The 24243-nt window shown below is 49.8% G+C and overlaps 2 protein-coding genes across 6 annotated transcripts in view; both read left to right on the top strand.

Moving 5' to 3' along the window:
• The window catches only part of PODXL2 (podocalyxin like 2), a 43886-nt gene extending 27951 nt beyond the window's left edge, over positions 1-15935 (top strand). Inside the window, exons 4-8 of one of the 5 annotated variants that reach the window (XM_066353164.1) lie at positions 716-790; positions 10629-10785; positions 11401-11462; positions 14674-14853; positions 15524-15935. In XM_066353164.1, the coding sequence (XP_066209261.1) occupies positions 716-790; positions 10629-10785; positions 11401-11462; positions 14674-14853; positions 15524-15736 (687 nt within the window). In that variant the 3' untranslated portion in view covers positions 15737-15935. Of the gene's footprint in view, positions 1-715; positions 791-10628; positions 10786-11400; positions 11463-14673; positions 14854-15042; positions 15362-15381 lie in introns of those variants that run through there. The other 4 variants (XM_066353163.1, XM_066353161.1, XM_066353166.1 and 1 more) reach the window with 4 other exon arrangements.
• A 179-nt stretch (positions 15936-16114) lies between these two features.
• On the top strand, positions 16115-24037 carry ABTB1 (ankyrin repeat and BTB domain containing 1). Its single transcript, XM_066352307.1, is given in 18 exon segments — positions 16115-16255; positions 18390-18448; positions 18450-18464; positions 18630-18809; positions 19530-19669; positions 21149-21178; positions 21181-21264; positions 21352-21397; positions 21399-21440; positions 21565-21583; positions 21663-21763; positions 21870-21959; positions 21961-22044; positions 22433-22553; positions 23578-23651; positions 23653-23770; positions 23856-24006; positions 24009-24037. Coding segments are annotated over 18 exon segments (1524 nt in total).
• Positions 24038-24243: the final 206 nt, after the last annotated feature.

The following is a 24243-nucleotide window of genomic DNA, read 5'->3' as shown; positions in this document are numbered from 1 at the left end:
GTCTGCCAGGCTGGGGGAGGAGGCCCTTGACACCATGTGGAGCCTCAGCGGACTTGTTGAGGATGCACACCTTATGGCCCAGCAGTGTGTGTCCTCACCATACTTAACTGCAAAGTAGAAGCTTTGGAAGAGGCGGGTGCCCTGGCCTGGTTTCCATTTGTTCAGGTGCTCCTGCTGCTGCCCTTAGCTTCCACACTGCGTGCGACAGTGGTGAGAGTTTGTGCCTGCCCTGTGTTCTCTCCAGCCCCGTTTCCATGCCCACTACCCCACGTGCAGTCCCCCTCACGAGTGCATGCCCAAGTCAGTGCTCACCCCCCTCAACACCAGAAGGAAAGGGGAGGGGTCTGACGTTTTCAGCCTGTGCATTTGGCCCACCAGCATGTTTCCGTTTGCCTTGGGGAGCATTAGAAACAAGTTGGTCTCTAGCTGGGGCAAGCCCTCCGTAGTCTGGCCCCTTCGGCACAGTTCTGCATTTTCTGTGTGTCACTCCTGGCTCCTCCTCTCCCCTGCTCCCTGAAGACATATGGATTTGTGAACCCTGGGTTGGATCCTGGGCGTGTTACCTTGCAGAGGCTGTCAGCTCCCACCTGGCGATCACAGACCTACACCTGGCCTTCTCCTCCGAGCCTCTCGAAGAGCTTCTGCCCATGCTCTCTACAGATACCTTCCCTTATGCCTTTGTAACTGTCGCCCTTCTTTCTGTTTCATTGTACAGGTGATCTGCAAAGACTGGAGCAATCTGGCTGGGAAAAATTACATCATTCTGAACATGACAGAGAACATAGACTGTGTGAGTGCCGAGAGCTGGGCTCAGGACCGAGGCTGAGGTGGGAGGCAGGCGGCAGAGTGAGGGCAGTGGGCGGGCACTGGGGGGTGGCTGGTGAGCAGGGGGAAGGCAGAGGGGACCAGCCTAACCCAGGGGATGACCACCAACAGCCAAGACAGTGCTGTCATTTCGTTCAGATTTCTAAGGCCTCTTTTGTTCTTGCCCCCTCCGTTTGTAGTAGGAATAGTTTTATGTGTGCAGTATATTCTCTCTCTGAAGATATTGAAATAGTTTTAAAAAATCGTTTCTCCCTGTATAGGTTGCTTTCCCCACTTCTTTCTTTTGGTTCAGTTTTTCCCCATGGATCCTGGGATTTGCCACCAGAAGGTTGGTTGGAAGCTTTGAGCATGGTGTGGTAGTTTCTTAACTGTGGCTTTTCAAGACAGTGGTCTGACTGGGTCATTTCATTTAAAAATTTCTAATCTCAATATCTTTATGTCCTTACTTGTAGGTGATGAGACTGTTTGAAAAGGTACCTTCTGTCCTACTGGGAGTGTAGGAGGCTCGTTGCCAGTGTTCTGGGAGCCAGGGTGGGGGGAGGCTCAGTGTCTCTCTATTAGAAACGTGTGCATAAATATATTTTAACTCCAATTATAATTTTACTCTATATTGTTTGCCATGTGAGCCCCTCCCACAGTTGTGCCTGGTGGCGGCTCAGTTAGAGACCCTCTCTTTTACCCTCTTTAAAGAACAAACTTCCAGTCTTCTGCTAGGAGGGAGGGACATTTGTCAGCTGTGCAGTGTTGGGGAGAGTAACTAGGGATCCAGCTTCCGCCTAGACTTTCAAATGGTGTTTGTATTTTTAGTACGGTTTCATCCCTTCTTGCCAAGGTAGCCATGCTACTTACTGCAGAGCATTTGGGAAGTTTGATGGTGTAAGTTTGATTGCTTCTCAGCTTTCTCTGTTCTGGCTTAGGATTTGACTCTTTGGGGCATGCTAAATCAGGGAATTTTTTTAAAAGTCTTTAAAAATTAAAATTTTTCAATTAAAGTTTACATTCATTATTCTCTATTATTTTAAGATGTAGAGCAGAGTGGTTAGAAAATCATGTACTTTATAAACTGGGCCTCCTAATGTTTCAAGTACCCGCCTGGCCCCATACATACATTATCATGATATTATTGACTATATTCCCGATGCATTAACTTAAATTTCGATGACTGTTCTGTAACTACCAAGTTATACTGCTTAATCCCTTCACCTTTTTTACCAGCTCCCAAGTCCCCTCCCCTCTGACAGCAGTCAGTGTGTTCTCTGTATCTGAGTCTGTTTATGTTGTTCTGCAGATTCCACATAGAAGTGAGATTATATGGTATTTGTCTTTTTCTGACTTATTTCACTTAGCATGATACCCTTTAAATTCATTCATGTTGTCACAAAAGGTCAGATTTCATTATTTTTCATGGCTGAGTAGTATTTCATTGTGTAAATGTATCATAGCTTTTTATTAACTCAGCTACTGATGGGTGTAGTCGAATTGCTTTTATAACTTGACTATTATCAATAGCAGTGCACTGAATGTAGGCATGCATCCAGTCTTTCAAATTGGTGTTCAGGATTCTTAGGATATATACACAGAAGTGGGATGGCTGGGTCGTAAGGCAGTTTCATTTTTAATTTTCTGAGGAGCCTGCACACTGTTTTCCACAGTGGCTGCACCAGTCTGCATTCCCACCAAGAGAGCATGAGGGTTCCCTCTTCTCCACATCCTCGCCAGCACTTGTTGATTGTGGATTTATTGATTATAGACATTCTGACAGGTGTGAGGTGCTATCTCATTGTGGGTTTGATTTGCATTTTTCTGATGATTAGTGGTGTTGAACAATCTTTCAGCTAAATCAGGAAATTCTAACTCATCCATCCAGATGTTGTTGCACTTCAGTTTTGTTTTGGTTTTGTCTTTGTGGTTTTAGACTTAAAAAAAATTCTCTACTCTTGTTTGGTGGGTTTGGGGGAAAGTGAAAGTATATATGTATGTTTAATACAAAAGTGATCATTGAGGTGTTTCTTTTTCTCAGCATCATTATAAATGGATGGATATTAGTATACTGATACATTTTAATACTTCACAGTTATTATTCTTATTGATGCTCCAAAACCCTGTCTTTGGTCAGTCCTTTTGACCTACCTATTAGTGTTTGGAAGTTTTCTTGCTTTTTGGCACAATAAGATGTTCCAGGCTCATCTTGTATGTTTCCTCCCCCACACTCAGAATCAACATTTCTCCAGCTCTCATTCTTTTTATTGAAAAATGGTACTTAGAGACCACAGTAGAGGTACCAGGGACCCTTAAATATTTGGTATGTATACTTTACAATAATGTCAGAGATACAGTTTTTCTCTGTCTAGATACACAGATATTAAAATGCTTTCATTCTGCTTTCCCTATTTTTGCCTTTTCATTCTCATCTCATATTTAATGTCTATCTAGTTAGTAAATTTTTATGGTGGATATTTTTATTTTGGTAAAAAAAACTAACAAAATTTGCCATCTTAATCATTTTTAAGTATACAGTTTTCAGTATATTCACACCACTAGGAAACAGATCTACAGATCTTATCCGTTAAACCACCTCCCCTTTTCCTGCCCTCTTAGTCCTTGACAGTCACCATTCTGCTTTCTGTCTCTGACTTAGACTGGTCTAGGGACCTCATAAAAGTGGGATAGTTTTCTTATTTTGCTTAGCAGAATGTTTTCAAGGTTCATCCATGTTGTAGCATGTATCAGAATTTTCTTTCATTTTAAGACTAAGTATATAATATTCCATTGTATGGATAGACCACATTTTGCTTATCCATTCATCTGTCAGTGGATATTTGGGTTTCTTCCATCTCTTGGCTGTTGTGAATAATGCTACTGTGAACATAGGTGTACATACTGACTGGTGGTGGCACAGTGGATAAAGCAGCAACCTGGGATGCTATGGTCTCAAGTTCGAACCCCGAGGTCACCAGCTTGACTGCAGGCTCTCCAACTTGAATGCAGGGTTGCCAGCTCGAGCATGCTATCATTGATATGATCTTTTGGTCACTTGCTTGAGCCCAAAAGTCACTGGCTTGAGCAAGGGGTCACTGGCTTGGCTGGAGCCATCCCCGCCCCCCCCCCCAGGACAAGGCACACATGAGAAGCAATCAGTTGAAAACTAAAGTGAAGCAACTACGAGTTGATGCATTTCATCTCTCTCCCTCTCTGAAAAAAAAAAAAGGTGTATAAATATCTCTTCAAGACCTCGCTTTCAGTTCTTTTGGGTGTAGACACAGAAGTGGAATTGATGGACCATGTAGTGATACTGTTTTTAAATTTTTGAGGTGCTGGCATACTGTTTTCTGCAGGGGCTGCACCACTTTGCAGCCTTATCAACAGTGGATAAGGGAGCCAGTTTCTCCACATTCTCACCAATACTTGTTTTCTGGGTTTTTTTTGTTTGTTTAATAGTGGCCATCCTAATGGGTATGAGCTAGAACAGGGGTCAGGAACCTATGGCTTGCGAGCCAGATGTGGATCTTTTGATGGCTGCATCTGGCTTGCAAATTTTTAATAAAAAAAATACTGTTAAAAATATTAAACATTCTCATGTATTACAATCCATTTATCTCCTACCGCTCATGTTCATGGTTGCGGGTAGCTAGAGCCAATCACGGCTGTCCTCTGGGACAACACCGAATTTTTATTGGATAATGCATAATGTACACGGGTCGTTGTATGGCTCTCACGGAATTACATTTTAAAATATGTGGCGTACATGGCTCTGTCAGCCAAAAAGTTTCCAACCCCTGAGCTAGAATCTCATTAGGGGGTCTGTTTGCATTTCTCTGATAATTAGTGATGTTGAGCATGCCATTATTGTTAATAGTCAATACTTATTTTGCTTTATCAACATATTTGTTTCTTTGCTCATGTCTTTTTATATTCCCATTCCTTTCTTCTGTGTTTAACTCCCTTCTTCCTGAAATATATCCTTTAGTGGTACTTTCTAGAAAGATATCTCATCCTTTACTTACATAAAAATGTCTATAATTTTCTCTTTCTGCTTTTATAATTTTTAATTTTGATGTCATTTTAAACCTACAGAAAGAATAGTACAAAGAAGTCCATATATTCTTCAGCCAGATTTATGAATTGTTAGCATTTTTTCAAACCGTTTGAGAGTAAGTTGAAGGCATCATTTCTTTTTGCTCCTATCCTACGGACATGAGTGTGTGTTTCTCAGAATGAGATATTTTTTTTTAGAGAACCACAGTACAGTGATCAAAGTCAGGACATGAGCATGAACAGAAAACTGGAATCTAGAGCAGCAGGGATGTGACGGAGGAAGCAGAGGCGGGCGTGCTGAGGGGAAGGACCACAAATGAAAGAATGCGGAGAACCGGGTTTTCCAGAAGCCTCCAGAAGGAATGAAGCCCTGCCAACACTTTGGTTTTAAACTTCTGATATTTAACAGGAGGAAGAGGGCTGTTTGGCTGGTTTTAGTCACCCTGGAGTACACCTTCTGAGCAGCTGTCCTGCCCAGCCACCTTGGCTCCTGAGCTTCCCTTCCCCTGGCCGATTGCCTTGACCGGGTCTCAGGCACACAAGATTCCTGTCATTTCTGTCGCTGTTACTCCATCTTGGCAAGAAGTAAAACTTCGAGTGAATTTTTTAATAGACTGCTGAATTTTGAAAGTAAATATAAGGAGACCAATCTACAATTTCCTAGAAAGTTGAGGGGAAATAGTCACTGTAGGCATTGAAGGTCACATCACCTCTACTTCCTAGAAACAAGATGCCATTTTACAGAGAGATTTCACATTGGCATATCTAAATATTGTTGTAAAATTGCCTTCTCTGAAGGCCCTAAAATCTTCTAATGATTCCTTTTCCTTCTCTTATCAAAATTATACTCAAATTCCAAGGAAACAGATCTTTCCAGAGTCATAGCTGTTTTTTGTTTGTTCGTTTGTTAAGTGAGAGGATGGGAGATAGTGAGACAGACTCTCGCATGCACCCCAACCAGGATCCACCTAGCAACCCACATCTGGGGCTGATGCTCGAATCAACCGAGCTATGTTTAGCACCTGAGGCTGACTCTTGGACCAACCAAGCCACTGGCTACAGGAGGGAGGAGGGAGAGAAGGGGGAGATGGAGAGGGGAAGAAGCAGATGGTTGCTTCTCTTGTGTGCCCTGACTGGAAATTGAACCTGGGACATCCATGTGCACGGCTGACACTCTATCCACTGAGCCAACTGAACAGAGCCAGTCATAGCTGTTAAAAGGATTGACCATTGTGCCCAAACCTCCCATCTAATGCCTACAATATTTTCCCATAATATAAATCTAAACTATTAAATAAGTAAATAACCAAATAATAATAAAGAAAATTATAATCTATAGACCTTATTTAGTTTTTACCACTGGTCCAACAATGTCCTTTTTGGCTATTTTTCTCCTGGTTTATATTCTAATCCAGGATCATGCATTGCATTTGCTTGCCATGTGTCTAGTCCTTTTAGTCTGGAACTAACAGCCATTCTTTGTGTTTAATGATTGTGACATTATAGGCTAGTGATAGCAGGGTGTAAAAAATGAGGCTATACAGAGAACAGGTCTTCAGAAAAAGGGAGAAAAGTAAGCATAGTCTCACAGGGAATGTCTTGCAAGTTAGAGGTTCAGTTTGAGGAGTTGGATCCTCAAGATCTAGGAAAAGCGGTGCACACTCACTGGCTTCTATTTGACCTCATATCACAGGTTAGTTCTCTTCCCCCTTTGGACGCAGTTGTACATTTCAAACATAGTTAGGTTTATTTGTTTCAATTTGTTTTAGTTTTTATCTCATCCTTGTTGATTTTAATTTTATTTTTTATTATGTAAAACATTACTTTGGGTCTGAATATCTAAGTGTTATACAAATGTATACTTAGAAAACCACCACTTCCCCTTCATCTTTTCCATTCCACCTCACCCACTCCCTCTAGATATCCAATCATACTAGTTTCCAGTTACCTTTCCTGGTTTTCTTTTTACAGAAATAAGCAGATGTATAATTTCTTCTCTCTTTCTTGCAGAAACGGCAGCACACTGTTTCTATTTGTACTTGCAAGTCCAGGGTTAAGTGTCGGCGGGTTTGGTCCTCTCCCTGTGTCCTCACACGGAGCTCCCTCTCTGTTCATATCTGTTCTAATCATCTCCTCTTGTAAGAAAACAAGTCATTCGACTAGGGTCTTCCCTAATGACCTCCTTTTAACTTAATCATCTCTTTAAAGGACCTCCTTTTGAGGTCCTGCGAGTTAGGACTTCGACATATGAATTTGAGGGGACACAACTCAGTCCTCAGCAATACTCTTGCATTTTGTTTTCTGGAAATCACTTTATGTCAGTTTATGGATATCATTCTTAATTATTTTTTAAAATCAAATAACTCATTATGTTTGATAAATAACCTAAACTTTATCAAATTTCCTTTGTATGGGCATTTAGATTGTTTCCAGTACTCTGTAACTACTTCCATTGCTGTAGTTAATAATGTATGCATGCATTTTTGTGTTGTTGGGGTATATATTCAAAGTAAATTCTTAGAATTGTGATTGCATATGCAGTTTGCTGGATATTACCAAATTCCCATTTCCTCTCATTCTTTTTTTTTTTTTTTCTAGAGAGAGAGACAGGAAGGGAGAGATAAGAAGCATCAACTCATAGTTGTGGTACTTCAGTTGTTCATTGATTGCTTCTCATATGTGCTTTCATGGGGAGGGGTAATGGGGGCACTCCACCCAAGCCAGTGACCCCTTGCTCAAGCCAGTGACCTTTGGACTTAAGCCAGCAACCATGGGATCATGTTGATGATTCCACACTCAAACCAGCGACCCTGCACTCCAACTGGTGAGCCTACGCTCAAGCCAGTGACCTCGAGGTTTCGGATCTGGGACCTTAGCATCTACTGTGCCACCACCCATCAAGCTCTCTCATTCTTACTAGAAGTTTATTAGACCTTATTTTTCTATCTGCAATGTTTTTTAACACATTTTTACGTTTCTTATGTCTTTAAAATCTGATTTATTCTGGGTGAGTTCCACCTCTAGCTTCCAAATTAGTAACTCTCCTCAGTTGTGTCTAATCTGTTTGAACCATCCACTGAGTCTTTCTTTTAATTTATTGATCTTAGAGATAGGAAGGGAGCAAGAGAGAGAAACAGAGATCTGTTGTTCCACTCATTTATGTATTCACTGGTTGATTCTTGTATGTGCCCTGACCGGGGATCGAACCTGCGACCTTGGCATGTCGGGACGATGCTCTAACCAACTGAGCTACCCAGCCAGGACAAGTCTTTAATATAGATTACGTTTTATATTTTTAGAGCTTCTATTTGATTTCAAATCTCTCTTTTCAATTTTGTTCTTTTCTTTTATATGGTTTCTTTTTCTTTACTTATTTTAAACATATTTATTTTATGATTTCTTTCATATTTATTGATGGTACCTCTTGGCATGTCAGTTCTCCTGTCTGTTGCATTTGTGCCTTATTGCCTCATATGGATCATAATTTATTATAATCTCATCTTGAACCCCAGGTTGTAAAGAATTCCTACAGAGAAATTTCAGGGAACCTTTAGAAGTTCCAGTAGTCTTAGAATAACTTCAACCTTATTTCTTGGCTTGCATTTCTATACCACAAAGGACTATGAGTTTGGACTCCACTCCCAGGTGAAGTGCAAGCCCGGGGTTTCTAAGTGACCTTAGGTAGTATTGTTTCTCCTTCCCTTGGACACAGAGGATGGCATACCCCTGATAGCTCATCTCGGTGAGTGGGAAATTTTTCAAGTCCCCATTTCAGGGGGCTGCTCTTCAAGTTTCTATGCTGGTCCTCTGCTCTAGTTCTGCACTTTGCCTGGGCCAGGAGCCCATTTCCTGTCTCCATGTGAACACTGAAGGTCAGGTCTCTCAACTGCTGAACCCTGTATCTGGGTCCTGGACCCCAAGGAATTACTGACTTCAGTGCCAGCGTACCTTTATAGCTTTGAGCTCCCTCAGCTTCTGCCTCTTTTGAGCTTGAGGTTGGACATGCTTTTAGAATATCCTCATTGTTTTGTTGTATTTGATCTGGTATTTCCATGTGATTGTAGTAAGCTGGGAGAGCAGGGCCTTCCTCAGTCCTGTCTGCCATATTGCCAAGTCAGAACGAGCTGATGGGAAATGACATGTCCCTCCTGTTTGCTATAAGGACTATACCAGTGGAGCTGGACCCTGTACAGTGGGAGGCACCATGTTGATTTGTGAGAAGGCTCATCTGCCCAGGAGTAAGCAAGGAAGATAGTTTATACTCATGAGTGTACTGCACTTAAGGAAAATTCTAATGACTTACAATATATGTCCAGAAGGTACACAGATCTTAATTATAAAGCTTGATGGGTTGCTTAGATAAAAGCCCACAGACCCACAGTATCAGTTCTGGGAGAGTCTGATGACTGTATGTTTCGTATCGTTTATTTTGTATTATAGGTAAGAATTGAGTGTCAGTGGCCTGGTGGAAAGCCCTAGCTTTGGAATCTAAGTAATTTGGGTTCTGCCATTTATCAGCTCCATGACCTTTAGCAAAATACTGCACCTCTCTGAACCTGAGTTTCAGCATCTGAAAATGTGGACATTTTGTCCTAACAGGCTGGGATTACTGTAAGGATTAAGCCAGGCAGACAGTTGGACCCAGGAAAATGTGGGGCATGCACATGTGATGAAGCACAGGGCTGTGACATGGCAGGGGGCACAGCCATGGCTGGAGGGGGGGTTTGGGGTTTTTTTGCAAGCAGTGGGACTCCTGTGTCACCATGCATTCAGTGTAATTTTTTCAGGCAGAAATGGGTGTGCATCCTTTGCCCACACATATATGTACACATACAGACACACGTGAGGAGGTTAAGAACCATTTCAGGAACTAGGACTTTCCTGACTGCATCTGACTATCTCCAGGCACCAGTCTTCTCCCAGATTCAAAACTGAGTTGGGTTTCTGCTACCCAGTGAGTGCCAAGACTTGCCCCTGAACCTGGTACCTGCATGATAACGAGGAACTTTACATGGCAGCCTTCAGGTGCACCTGGCATCTAGGGAAAGCTCGTCAGCTTGGGCTCCGGCAGAAAGGAGACTAGGAGTGTTAGGGGTCCAGAGGGGCCCCATGCCTGTGCCTCACGGCATCGTCACAGCAAGGCTCTCAGGAGAGCTGAGCAGCTGGCAGAGGGGTGTCTGGTTGGGAGCTTTGGAGGCTGGGAGGGGATTGTTGACTTCCTAGGTACAGGGGGAGAAGGCTGTTGGATTCCCTAACTCTGAGCTGTAGCACTGCAGTGACAGATGAAAGGTGAGCACAGACTGCTTCCCACCTCCCCTCCTGGTCCTTTGCGGCTGTATGGCTGAAAACATCTTTGTCCCTTACCCCCACGCCCCCAATATCCATCCCTTGCACCACACCCTTGAACACACCGGCCCCATGAGCAGCCTTCCTTACTCCTTCGCGTGCTACACACCCACTTCCTGCACTTGTCATCACATGTGCCCCCAGCTCAACTGCAAGTATTCCTGAACAGCTCCACGCCTTCCTCGTGGTGCAAAGCCGAGGCAGGAAGGAGCACCGGCTGCCTGTAGGGAGAAACCCCACAGTCCTCCCACAGCCAAGCTCAGCCTCTCGAGGGGTCCGGAGCAGCCCTCTCTGGAATAACCAGATGGCCTGTCCCAGTGTTTGGCTGGTGGGTCGAGGTTGGAATGGGGGCTGGGCCTAGAGTCAGGGGTTATTAGAGCTGTCTGCCTCACTGAGCATAGGCTTTCTTTCTGCCCCTGTAGGAGGTGTTCCGGCAGCACTGGGGGCTGCAGCTCCTGGCCCTGGTGGAGGAGGTGCTGCCCCGCCATGGCAGCGGCCCCCATGGGGACTGGCACATCTCCTTAAGCAAGCCCAGTGAGAAGGAGCAGCACCTTCTGATGACCTTGGTGGGCGAGCAGGGTGAGCAGGGGTGGGAGGCACCCACGGGAGGGGGGCACTGGCATAGCTGGGGAGGGCCCAGGAAGGCGGTGGGAGGCAGGCCAAATCAGCAGACGTGCTCCAAGGCTAGGGGAGCTCTCCCACAGAGCTGTGGGAAGCGCAGCCAGAGCTATTGGATGTGAGATTGCTTTTAGGATAGCAGAATGAGGTGCTGCTTGCACTCTGTGGTTTAGGGTCCAGGAGTAGCAGCAAGCTTGGAGACAGGAGGAGGAAAGTGGGAACACTGAAGACAGGAGGGGGAGAGGTGTGGTTTCAGCACGGATGCTCAACGACACTGCACACTGGACACTCTGTGGCGGGATGAGAAGGGGTGTGTTCAGAATGCAGCCTTAAGGAGCGATGGAAGTGACTGCCCGGCAGCACAACTGTCGGCCGGCACTCATTCAGTCTCTTCAGTGAGTCAGGGGACAGCAAGCAAAGGAGAGAGCGGCCATGCATGCAGCATGAGACCTGTGTGGTCAGGAGCCAGGGAGTGAGGCTCTAGAAGCTCAGCCAGAGGCTCTGCAAGGCAACCGGGAGTCCACAGGGAGCGTGCCTCAGTGGCCAAGGCTCTGCTAATGATGATGCCTCCCCCAGGGGTGGTACCTACTCAAGACGTCCTTTCCATGCTGGGTGACATCCGCAGGAGTCTGGTGGAGGTAAGAGGACAGGGACACGTTCCCCTCCTGATCCTGACGTCTTTGGGAGTGGGGCTGCCTTCCCCAGGGCAGGAGGGCGGTTTGCACCGTGTGGCACAGAGGAGCGAAGCACAGACTCGGGCTCTGTAGCTCCTCCTTCAGGTCTAAGAGTTCCTGCGGGAGACGGTGGACGAGCACTGACTAGCAACTGCACTGCACAGGCAGCGGCCAGGGGCAGAAAGGGGCCGTGGGTGTGTGTGTGTGAGGGGGGGGGGGGTCAAGAGAGGACTCAGAGGGGAGGGGACCTCTGAGGGGCATATGCAGTGTGTCCGTAAAGTCATGGTGCACTTTTGACTGGTCACAAGAAAGCAACAAAAGACGATAGAAATGTGAAATCTGCACCAAATAAAAGGAAAACCCTCCCAGTTTCATACCTATTCAGTGCAGTTCGATGTGGGCTCACGCACAGATTTTTTAGGGCTCCTTAGGTAGCTATCCCATATAGCCTCTACAGACTCGTCACTGACTGATGGCCTACCAGAACGGGGTTTCTCCACCAAACTGCCGGTTTCCTTCAACTGCTTATCCCACCGAGTAATGTTATTCCTATGTGGTGGTGCTTCGTTATAAATGTGCTGATATTCACGTTGCACTTTGGTCACAGATTCAAATTTAGCGAGCCACAGAACACACTGAACTTTCCTCTGTACCGTCCACATCTCGCCTGGCATGGCCGTGGGCTGCTCCGTTGTATACACGGTGTTACGCCATCATCTGCGCATGCGCACATGCTGCCACATCATCCTACAGAAACTGGGAGGGTTTTCCTTTTTTTTTGGTGCAGATTTCACATTTCTATCATCTTTTGTTGCTTTCCTGTGACTGTCCTTTTACGGACACACTGTAGATGGGCACAGGAGTGTTCTGGGTAGACAGTGAGAGAAGCACCATGTCTGGCTCAGGGACTGTTCAAAAGCCCAATGGGTGGGAGCACGTGCTGCAGCTCCAGAACCACAGGAGACAGCACAAGAGGCCTGGGCATTTCCTCGGAAACCAGGGCACAGCAGACAGCCTGCCTTCTTGAGATTCATCCCTGCCCCAGCATCCGGCCAGTCCGGGAGACCTTGGCTGAGGAGATAGGCTGGCCACCTTAAGGGCAGAGCAGAGCCCTGGCTGGTGAAAGGGGCAGATCCCCATTGTTTCTTTTTCTTTTTTTTTTTTTTTGTATTTTTCTGAAGCTGGAAACGGGGAGAGACAGTCAGACAGACTCCCGCAAGTGCCCGACCGGGATCCACCCGGCACGCCCACCAGGGGCGATGCTCTGCCCACCAGGGGGCGATGCTCTGCCCCTCGGAGCGTCGCTCTGCCGAGACCAGAGCCACTCTAGCACCTGGGGCAGAGGCCAAGGAGCCATCCCCAGCGCCCGGGCCATCCCCGCTCCAATGGAGTCTTGGCTGCGGGAGGGGAAGAGAGAGACAGAGAGGAAGGAGGGGGGTGGTGGAGAAGCAAATGGGCACTTCTCCTATGTGCCCTGGCCAGGAATCGAACCCAGGTCCCCTGCACGCCAGGCCGACGCTCTACCGCTGAGCCAACCGGCCAGGGCCCCCATTGTTTCTTATACTGCTCCTCATTCCACTTCCATTCCACATATCCACATCATTCCACAGCTCCACCCAAACCCCTTCCACTCACTGTGAAATCCAGTCATCGGTCATCAGTCCTCCTTTCTGAGGGCTGTGCAGTATTTGACAGCAAGATGAGCTGTGCATGGCTGTGGCCCTGCCTCGTCTAGTCCACTCAAGGCTGAAGGTGGATCCTCTGGGGCTTCCCTTTGTTTGAATTAGTGTATTGAATGCTTACTGAGTGCCAGACTGCTTGGTTCCCTCACCACCGCCCCAGGGCTTATGAGCACTAAGTAAAGTACCCTACTGAGTACTGTTGGTACCCTATTAAAGGTTAGAAGAGCTGGCACCCAGGGAAGGGTGGTGACTCACCTGATGTTGCACAGCCAGTAGTGGTCATGCCAGCCTCTGGGCCAGGCCTGAATGACTCAAGACCCTGGTCTTTCACACAATGCTGGAGCAATACCAAGGGCTGTTCCGGTGGTGATCATCTGGGTTTTTAAACCCTGAAAGCTGGTGGAAACAGGCTGGCCTTGACCCTTTTTATAGACCTTCTTGTCTCTACCCAGCCACTGGGTGGTATGGCTTTACCAGACACTTCATGATGACTGACACGGCCAGAGGCATGCTGGGCCTTTGCAAGTATATTAGTGGGCAAATTTAGCAAGTTCTAGCAAAAATAATGGACCCTTGATAACTTAAAAAGACAATAGAGAAAAGTACTGGAAATATATAGGCGGTTCACAGGAACCAAAGCAGAGCCAAATACCTGGCATTAGAAAGAGGATTCTGAGGAGGGCATCTCACCTTCTTTGCTCCTTTTCTGCCTGGATGCTGATTGGTGGAGAGAACATCTGCTGGGCTGGGTCAGGACACAGCAGCCTCTGAGCCAGAGAACACAGGCTCACCCAAGACAACCTGCAATGTGGGACTGGGACAGGGTAGCTAAATGCCTTTGGTTGACCTCTCTAGTGGGACAAGGGAGGAAGCTGGGAGGCTGGGGACAGCCCATATCATTGGCCGGTCCCAGCATTCCCTGTACTGTTTCTGGCCCGTACTGGGCAGGATGATACCAGGACATCCCACCCCCAAGGTAGAAAGTGTCTCAAGGGCCTGCTTCTGTGGTGGTGTGTGGTGGAGAAAGTGTGGCTGGGGCACCACAGCTGCCCTCGTCTGTTTTCTTCCTTCACTTTTTTAAACTGGTGGGACAGGTGTGGGGGCTCTCATTTGGATCATGGCTGACAGCATGGGGGGGGCAGCCTTAGTGGGCAGTCAGGGCCATGACCAGATGGATTTAGAGCCAGACTTCTGTCCAAGCAGGGTTAGGGTCAGGCAGAGCCATAGTGGGAAGGAGAGGGGAAGCAAGGAATGGAGATACGGGCCAGAGAGCTTGGAGCTGCCCCTAGTTGAGTAGAGTGGGCACAGGGCAGAGAGAGTTCCTCATGAACACAGATCCAGGCCTCTGAGGGAGCTTTAGGAGCCAGGAGTGTGCTAACTCCTCCTCAAAGCTTGTCCCTGTTCCAAAGCCCCAACCCCCTGACCCCATGCGGGGGTGGGAGCCATGGTACTCCAGGACCTCAGCTGAGGAGCCTGGCCCCTTCCAACCCCAGATTGGCATCCAGAACTACTCCACCACCAGCAGCTGCCAGGCCCGGGCCAGCCAGGTGCGTAGTGACTACGGGACGCTCTTTGTGGTGCTGGTGGTCATCGGTGCCATCTGCGTGATCATCATCGTGCTGGGCCTGCTCTACAACTGCTGGCAGCGCAGGCTGCCCAAGCTCAAACATGTGGTGAGCATGGGGGTAGCGGGGGCACAGGTCCTGGGCTGGGGGCAGTGCTGGTGGAGATGGGAGTGCTCAACATCGGTCATCTGGGGACTCAGTGTCTTCATCTCAGATGGGCTGGCAGTAACTGTCCTGGGCTGGGGTACTGCAGGTGAGGCTGTCCAGTGCCTGTATTTCAGTCGACCTTCTGTGCAGGGCACCAGCCCCACCTGCAGGAGCCCTCCATGGCATCAGCCCCTCCTGGGGCAGAATGGCCCGCAGGCTTGGGCTCATCTGGATGTCCCACCAGAGAAACCTTGGGTCTGCCTAGCGGTCAAGAAAAGACTCCTCATAAAGGAGAGGGGAGGGCAAGATTCCCATGTTTTTTGAGGAGTACCCTGGAGTCTCTTTATAAGAAAGCTGTTGGGAGGGATCAGCTGGTGTCCGGAAGGGGACAGGCTGGTTTAGTCAAAGGATCAGAATTATTTTAAGGAGTTGGGCTGTGGGGACAGAGGGGAGTGGTACCTTTCAAGGGTCCCTGGGTTCCCTATGTAGGGTTTTACAGACTAGGGATGGAACAATGAAATGATGTGTTCGAGGTCACAGGCCAGGTCAACGCGGCTGTATATGCAACTAGTGGGTGGGGCAGGGGCCAAGGCCAGGGGCGTCTGCCCAGCAGCCTGGTCCCGGCCCGCAGTCGCACGGCGAGGAGCTGCGCTTCGTAGAGAACGGCTGCCACGACAACCCCACGCTGGACGTGGCCAGCGACAGCCAGCCGGAGATGCAGGAGAAGCAACCCAGCCTGAACGGCGGCGGGGCCGTCAACGGCCCGGGGGGCTGGAGCGCGCTCATGGGGGGCAAACGGGACCCGGAGGACTCGGACGTGTTTGAGGAGGACACGCATCTGTGAGGGCGTGCATCCGGGGCGCACAGTCGCACCCCTTCCCTCCTGGCTGCCGCTCCCCAGCAGCCTGGTCCTGGGCGTTGCCTCCTCCCGCTTTCCACCCGAAAACAGTCTTGATACAACCCTTTCCACCCCCACCCGACGTCCCGAGGGGCGGGTCCCGGTACCTCCATTAAAACCTCCCGAGTCCACGCCGGGCCCTGTCCTTCCGCTTTTCCGACTGTTTTTTGCTGCGGGGAGGGGCGGGCGGGCGGGAAGGTGGAGCCTTTGGGGGCGCGGCTACCCCGCTTTCTGCGGGGCGCCACTTGTCCGCCCAGTCCGCGCCTCGGATACCAGCGACTTCCTCGCCCGCTGCGGGAAGGGGCCCGTGGGCCGAGTGCGAGGATGACCCCGCGGGTGCGGCCCCCCCAGAGCTCGTCCATCCCGGGGCGTGCTGGGCCTGGGCGTGGCCTCGGCAGCGGCACCGGATCGACCCAGATCTCCCACCAAGGGGCTGTCGGGCACGCGCGGGGCGGGGTGCTGGCAGTGATTTACTCAGGGGCTTAGGGTCCCTGAGGACTTCCTGGAGGAGAGGACCGCTGCGGAGAGGAGGTTCACATTGAGCACCTGGAGCTGAGGCCTGGGACTGCCGATAATAGTTCCTCTCTCTGAAGCCTCTGGACCTGGCTTTGGAAACGCGTCGAGTCCAGAATCGGTCGGTCACCTGGTATTCGGAAGTTCATAAATGCAGCTAAAGCAAACATGGCGCTGAAATTACCGTCTCCGCGGCTCTGATAGGAAGGCAAAGGGTACTTGTTGGGATGTGGGGCACCTCTCTTCCTTGGCCCTTCCTTCCCCATTACTTATTCCTGCAGCATCCCTGCGTCCCTCCCTCATGGCAGATGCCACCTAGGAGTTGGTAACTCCCAAAGCTGAATGCTATTCAGCACTCACTGGTCCAACCTGGATGTCCCCCAAAGCAGCCCTGCTCAGTGAAGGCTTCACCACTATCCGTGATGACCCCCTTACCTTGACATTCCATCAGTTACCTGTCTCCTGACTTCCGCCTTCTAGAATCAACTTTACTTCGTGCTTCTACATCACCAGGATTCCTACAAGCAGCTTCCTCGGTCCTCCTGCCTCCAATCCACATCACCGTCTCTCTCCCAAATGCCCACAGGCTGAGTCTCAGTTTCTTCAGCGCTGGGGCCTGGCCTCTGACACTCACGGTCTGCCCTTGTGTCCCCCCTCCACACCTTGTCTGCACTGGTCCTTTTGAATGCAATGCCTTTCCTGCTGAGTGGTCGGCCTGCCACTTGCCCTCACCTGGAGGAAGCTTCCTTCAGCCAAAAAGAATGTCTTCCCTCCTCCTTCCATGGGTCTCTTCTCCCAGACTGTGAGCCTGTTCTGACCCAGGCTCTGACCTCCCCCTTTCCTGCCCAGATACCTGCTGGAGCAATGAGATGTAGACATGAATGTATGGGACAGAGTGGGACAGCACCCCCTAGTGAGTGCCAGTTGAGTAGGTGGTCAGGGTGGGTGGAGTGGTCCATTCAGTCCTAGCTGCCCCCAGTACTCCTTCCTTTATCCCCTCAGGTACTACCCTGCCCAGTGGGCATAAGGAGCTGGTACTCTAGTTTCTGGCCAGTGGTGAGAGAAGGGGCCAGAGCCTGTGGTTGTGTGTACACGTGTCAAGGGCTCTAAGGCACGTGTACACATTTGCAAACACCCTTGAGTCCTCTCTTTCCCTTACTCCTTCACTCTGTTAGCATTACTGTTACCTCCACTTTCAGAACCTCTTCTCTGATCAGTGCCCTTCTCTTCTCCACTGCTCCTGCCCATCTCTCCCTGGATACAGTGCCAACCTCTGCTGGTCTTCTGCCCCACCTACAGTCCGCTTTCTGTACTGCAGCCAGGTTGCTCAACAAATGTGATGGGCTTACTGAAATCCTCTGATGGCTTCCCACAGTATTTAACATAGAACTAGAATGCCTTGCTTTGCCTGGGAGTTGCTACATGACCCCCTCCTCCCACTCTGGTCCCCTCTGCGGTGTCCCAGCATTCCAAGCTTGCTCCTGCCTCAGGGTCTTTGCACTTGCTAGTTCTGCTTAGACTGCCCTTTCCCAGATCTTTATGTGGTCCCTTCGTCACTTCCTTCAGGTCTCTGCACATTGTCACCACCACAGTGCCCTTCCATGACCTCCCTCTATGGCAGCTGCATCACCGTTACCCTTCGTCTTGCTTTGTTTTTCTTCATAGCACCTGATACCATTTGTTATGTTTCTTGTCCTTCTGCCTACTGGAGTGTCACTTTAGTGAAGGACAGGGACCTATCTGTGAATGACAGTATCTCCAGTGCATAGAACAGGGCCAGCCTATGCTGTTTTGTGTAGTCTGTTGTATGTGTGAGTGAATATGTGTGTGGGAGCGAGTGTACCAGGCTTTGCCTGTGTGCCTAAGCCTTGAAGGTAAGAGTGGGCCCAGGGTCTTTTAGAAGGGAGTCTTCAGAGCTTATGGGTCCTACATGTGGGCAGGAAGGGAAGGGAAGAGAGATTAGGATTTTTCCAGCCCCTCCGCAGCTGCAGCATGCAGCCCCCTGGCCCTGCTGACTAATGAGACCTGCTGCCTCCAGGATCCTGCTGTAAGGACAACTTGGACACTGTTTTTAAGGGACTACTAGTCATACTCTCCACTGCATGATTATAAGCAAATGACATCCTGCTGCAGGAGGCGGGACTACTGACTTCCTGCAGTGGTGAGATGGAGCACAGGGCATCTAGATAGCCTTTGCCCAGTGGGTCTGTGATGGGTGTGTCCTGCATTGGGCTGAGGGCTCTCCTACAGGGTGGGATTGGGGACTGGTATGGTGAGGCTGAGGAGGGGTGCTCTGCTGAGTCCCCGTCCACCTGTTTCCCCTCAGGCATCTGAATCAAGGTATCCACAGTGCCATGCTCTTCATGGTGCATGGGGAGCCCTTCTGGGCCCATCATTGCCTCCTGGGTGGACATAGCACGCACTTCACCAACATACTGGACAACAAATTGAAAGGAAAGCATCGTGGTCCTCAAGTGCCACGAACCAGCACGACTAGTAATTCCAGGTCCTGAGTGGGAACCGCACAGAATTAAGAAAATAGACTTAAGCCTGACCTGTGGTGGCGCAGTGGATAAAGCGTCGACCTGGAAATGCTGAGGTTGCTGGTTCGAAACCCTGGGCTTGCCTGGTCAAGGCACATATGGGAGTTGATGCTTCCAGCTCCTCCCCACCTTCTCTCTCTGTCTCTCCTCTCTCTCTCCCTCTCTGTCTCTCTCTCTCCCTTTCTCCTCTCTAAAATGAATTTTTAAAAAAATTAAAAAAAGAAAATAGACTTAAGGGGGAAAAAATGGGCTCAGGAGGACTCTTTGCAATGCAGAAGATAGCTTGCAAAAGGCAAGTCTCCACCCCCTACCTGCTTTATTTATAGGGCAAAGTGGGGTCATTAGCAAATCAAAGAGACCTTTAAAACAAAGTCACATTTCCAAGGCAACCCAAGAATTCTCCCAAGTGCAGAAAACCCTCACCATACAGAACATCTTAACTTCACAAAACCAAGGATAAAAAGGAAACTGCCTCAAGTCTTTCTGAGGGACAGGGAGGATAGAAAGAGTATAAACAATCCATCACAGCTAACATGGAGGTGTGGTGAAAAACAGCCTTTAGCAACTTCACTAAGCAAGTGAGCTGGGGGTTTGGGCAGACTGTCAGCTTACTGTCAGTTCCCCACACCTCTGTCCCCCAAAAATCTAAACTGCAAAGACTGTCGGCTTGCGGTCCCCAACAGAAAGGCACCCACGGCTGCATCCCTCCCTGGAGTGAGAGAACAGAGACTGCAGGGGCTTGTGCTGGGTCATGATTCCGGCTGCCTCTGCCTGCAGGGCAGCCCCATGACCTTTGGGGCCCTGCTGCAGTACCTGTACACAGGTGACCCCCCCCCCACACACACACACACACCAGGCCTGGTTCAGGTGGGTAGGGAGGGGACTGCGTTTCCCACAGCAGACCTAGCTGTGACCTCTGGCTGACCTTTTACCTCCTGCAGTGCAAGGCAGTTCCAGTGGCCTCCTGGGTGTGTTGTTGTAATGTTCCTGGAACTTACTTCCAGGGGTTATGTAGAGACACCAAGTCCAAATGAATTTTTGAGGAGATTTATTAATAAGTCGGCCGCATATGACAAACACGGGGTATAGCTGACCCAAATCACGCAGTGTCCAATATAGCTCTGAGGCTGGTTATATACCCTTGACCACATACAGGTTGGCGGGGGAAAAAAGGGGGGGCATGACACAATCATTAGCAAGCTTATAACATTTGTCTATAGGATTTACAAAAACATTCCTACATATTAAAACATAAGGTAACACAATAGCAAAGGATGTCGTTTTACATATCAAAAGACATCCTTAAATCTTTTAGTGTCCATCTGCCATCCCTTTGTCTAGAGTAGAGCAGCGGTTCTCAACCTGTGGGAAAGCCATCTGAAAATACATAATGCATATCAGGTATTTACATTCTGAATCATAACTGTAGCAAAATTACAGTTACAAAGTAGCCACCAAAATTATTTTTTGGTTTGGGGTCACCGCAACATGAGGAACTGTATTGCGGGGTCACGGCATTAGAAAGGTTGAGAACCACTGGAGAGGTATATACGTCAATCACATGTCTTCAGGATGGGAGGGGCTTACATGATGTCAGAGGATAAGCATTTGTAAATCGCCCATTAAGGAGAAAGAAAGGAGAAAGGAAAGGGTTTCTTAAATCTTGCTTCCCTTCCCTCGCACCTGGCTAGCTAGCTGTTTACCTTCTTCCTCACAGGTGTGGGGAAGGGAGGGGGGGTCCAAGTCTCCTTCCTCTTTTCATTCAAAACCCAGTACAAAAACCTCTCCATTTACAATATAACAACCCTTCCTAAGAGGAATGCAATGGCCATCTTGAGCTGGTATAAATTACACACAAGTATAAAAACCATATTTACAAAATCTGAATGCTTGGCCTAAATTATAAAATGCACTTTAAGCTTCTTAGTAAAAAAGGAGGTTTCTTATCTTAGGACATAGTATGTCCTTGTAAGCCAGTAAACTCCCATATTCCTCTCCCTCCATTCTCCACAGAAAGGAGGGGGCAAGAAACCTGACTCTTCCTTCTAGAATATTAATATTAATTGTTTAAATTCTTTGGTACCTTACCACAGGCAGGGAGCCAATAAGCAGGTGTATCTGTTAAGAGCTTGTTTAACTGACAAGCAGCCCTGCTCCCATCCAGTCTGGGGCCTGTAGAGCTCAGGCAGGTCATAGCCCTGCAGCCAAGTGGCTGAGCGGGAGAGACCACCGACAGAACTCTGTGTGCCTGGGTACAGCTAACGGCCCCTCACCGGCCCTGAGCCGCCCGCGCTGCACCTAGGCCTCCCGGAGGTTGGTGTTGAACACATTTGTGCTGTGAGTGCCTGGCCAAGCAGTGCCAGCTATTAGATCTACGCGGCGACCTGGAGGCCAAGTGCAAGGAGGTGACTGAGTTTGGAGCGTCCAGGCTTTGGGGTCCAGGACTTGGTGCAGGAACTCACAGGGCCATCCTGGCTCCCAGAAGCTGCGCTGTCTCTTCTGCAATGGCATCCAAGCCAGGCACTTATGTGAAGGTGCCGAGCATCAGCCCCCTGGCTCCAGGAGGACTCTGCCCTGCTGGCCTACTGCACCCTGTCCCGGAGCTCTGAGTAAGCACAGGGGGGCCTGGGCCTGGGCCAGTCAGTTTTATTTTCTGAACCTAGTTGTTTACTTTTCCTGTTGTTTGTCTTGTATCTAAATCTGCGAGTGGGGAGATAGTCCACCTCTCCAGGATCAAGCTAGAATAGGCTCTTGGCTGAGGCCAGCCACTCTGCCTTGTCACCTGCTGTAATGGTGTCTCCTCTCCCTTTCCCCAGGGTTATCTTAAGGAGCTGCCCTTCCCTTTCCCTGATGGCTTCAACATCTGTCCTGATGTTTACTTCAGAATAACAGATGGTTGAAGCTTCTTCTGCCACACGTGCTGTCTTCCCTGCCTGCCCCTCACAGTGCTCCCCGGTCCCCTGCCTTAAGCCCTGGGCCAGCTCCTCTGAGCACAGCCCTGGCCTTTTCTAAGCCCAGCCCAGCCTTCCCCAGGCCTTCCTCTGTGGCCACAGTGACTACTTCCGGGCCTTGCTAGATGACCACTTCTGAGAGAATGAGGAGCTGGAGGCCTCTAAGCCTCCCAGCCATCACCCTGCATGGCCTGTCACCCTATATCTTTAACCGTGTGCTCTACTACCTATGCAGCAGCCACACGAGGTGTGGGGGGCAAGATGGTCAGGACCGGCACACAACCCGTGTCTCTGTGGGGCTTCAAGGGTGTGCCTAGATCTGGGTTGGTTCTGAAGAACAGGTTTTCCATGAAGCTGGAGAGGAGTGTGGAGCCCATTTGGGTTTTTCTTTCAGGCAGAGAGGTCCTTGGTGGGTTCCAGAACAGGAATGAGTGACAAGATCCATGTCATGAGCACGGCACTTGGGGACATAGCGTCAGCCACATGGACAGTCACCCTGGGTTCCCACAGCAGGGAGGGGCTCTGAGCTTCCTGCCTGTAGTTTGCTGCGGACCCCTGGGGTTCTCTGTGTCCTGTCTCCTCTTCTCCCGCTGCCTCCCTGCATCTCCACCTGCCCCAAGGCCTCCCTGACACAGGGTGACGTTGGCGGCAGCAGATAGTGCCAAGACTGTTCTCTGCCAGGGTGTATGTGGGTGTAAAGGCCACTTAATAGAGAGCCCTCACTGTGGGGACCTGCAGAAGAGAGAGTTTATAAAGGTGAGTGCCCCTGGGCAGGCAGCTTGCTTGTTGTCCACTCCATCTTGGGCTGCAGGACATTTCTAGCCCGTTTTGTGAATAAATGTTTACTGGAGCACGGCCACAGCCATTCATTTCTGTAGCGTCCACAGCTGCTTTTACACAGAGGCAGAGCTGAGCACCTGCGACAGAGACCCTATGGCACCTGGAGCACCCTCTTCCCTCCTTATTTCATTTCTCCTGTGCTGCAGTCCAGCTCTCTGGTCCTTGCCACCTGGCCTTCATCTTGACCCATCCCAACTCCAGAAAGAGCTTTGCCACTTAGAGGGCAGTTTCTTAAAGACTCAGAGCAAGGACTTGGGCTCCAAACCTGGTTTGACTCTGGATTAGCACCCCCCGAGCTGTGCGATCTTGGGCTAGTTACTCAACTGGTTTGTGTCTCAATTTTCCCCTCAAGAAAATGGGGATACCGATCGTTATTGCTCCCTGAGGTCTCGTGCAGACGAATGTGCCTGTGACCTTGAAGGATGCGCAGAGGTTAGCTGGCTCTGTTTCCAGTCTGCTCCCTGGGGTTGTCCAAAGACTGGAGCTGAGCTGAGCACAGGGTACAACTGCGGCTGTGCCCTAAGTCCCACAGCCTCTGTGGGTGGAGGGAGCTGGTAAATAGTTCCTCTGCCACCTTTAGTAGGGTCCCTGACTCAGTTTTCCCAGGAAGAAGTTCGATCACTTTTCTGACAACCTTGTAAGGCAAGCACGATTGCCTGAGCCTCCAAGAGCCTCTAGGCACAGAGGTGAGGGAAGCAGTCTGTCCAAGGCCCCACAGCCAGAGCTCAGGCTCTGCCTTACCTCAGACAGGGGGACCCCACCCGGGCTCTTGTCTTCGGGTCCCACGGGTGCCTGCAGGGACCTGGGTCAGGCACCCGGCATGGGTACGGACTTCCTGCTCTGCTGAAGCCTTGCCAACAGGTCCCAGCCTTACTGTTGGGGCCCTGAGAGGCCTTGTGTCCATGGGGTGCACCCTCCCTCACCTCTCCTTTCATTGTAGCTGCCCCCCAAGGTGGCCTGCAATGTGCTGAGCATGACCAACATGGTCCTGCTGCCAGGCTTGAAACGACTACTTCGGTGTGGCCTGGCTGCTGGATGTGGGCAGCATGGCCGGGGTGTGGTCTGGGGCCGAGCCATTCAGCCTGGCACCTGAGGATTAATGCACTGAGTACATGGCCATGGTTCTCGAGAATGTGAGCCCGTGGGAGCTCCAGTGAGTGGGGGCAGGCTGTGGTGGGTGGTGGGCAGTGTGCGTGCCCTGAGCCAGCCGGTTCACAGCTGGTGGCTCTGGAGGGCTTCTCAGAGGCCACGAGGGAGGAGGAGGCAGCTGTGGTGGCCTGGCAGGAGCAGGACCCATCGATAGCTGACATCCGCTTCCACATGTCCTGCAACGCCAAGGAGATGCAGCAGTGGTTACGTGCACTTGAGGACTGCTGGTGTCCATTGACTTGAACTGCTGACCGCCACTGGGCCAGGGGCTCCCTGTGGACTGCACGTGTGGTCTGGTAGATCATGTGCTCTATCCACCCTGCGCTCCTTGCACACTCCAGGGCTTCGTGGCCAGTGGAAGAGGCTCAGCCAGGCTTCCTGAGCCGTGTATTTGGGGGCCCAAGGAGGGTCATCTAAAGCTGAGCTTCCTCCCGCAGTCCAGGGCCCTGGGGCTAGA

Source organism: Saccopteryx leptura, chromosome 11, assembly GCF_036850995.1.
Source record: "Saccopteryx leptura isolate mSacLep1 chromosome 11, mSacLep1_pri_phased_curated, whole genome shotgun sequence".
NCBI lineage: Eukaryota > Metazoa > Chordata > Mammalia > Chiroptera > Emballonuridae > Saccopteryx > Saccopteryx leptura.
This window is presented reverse-complemented; position numbering and strand designations above follow the sequence as displayed.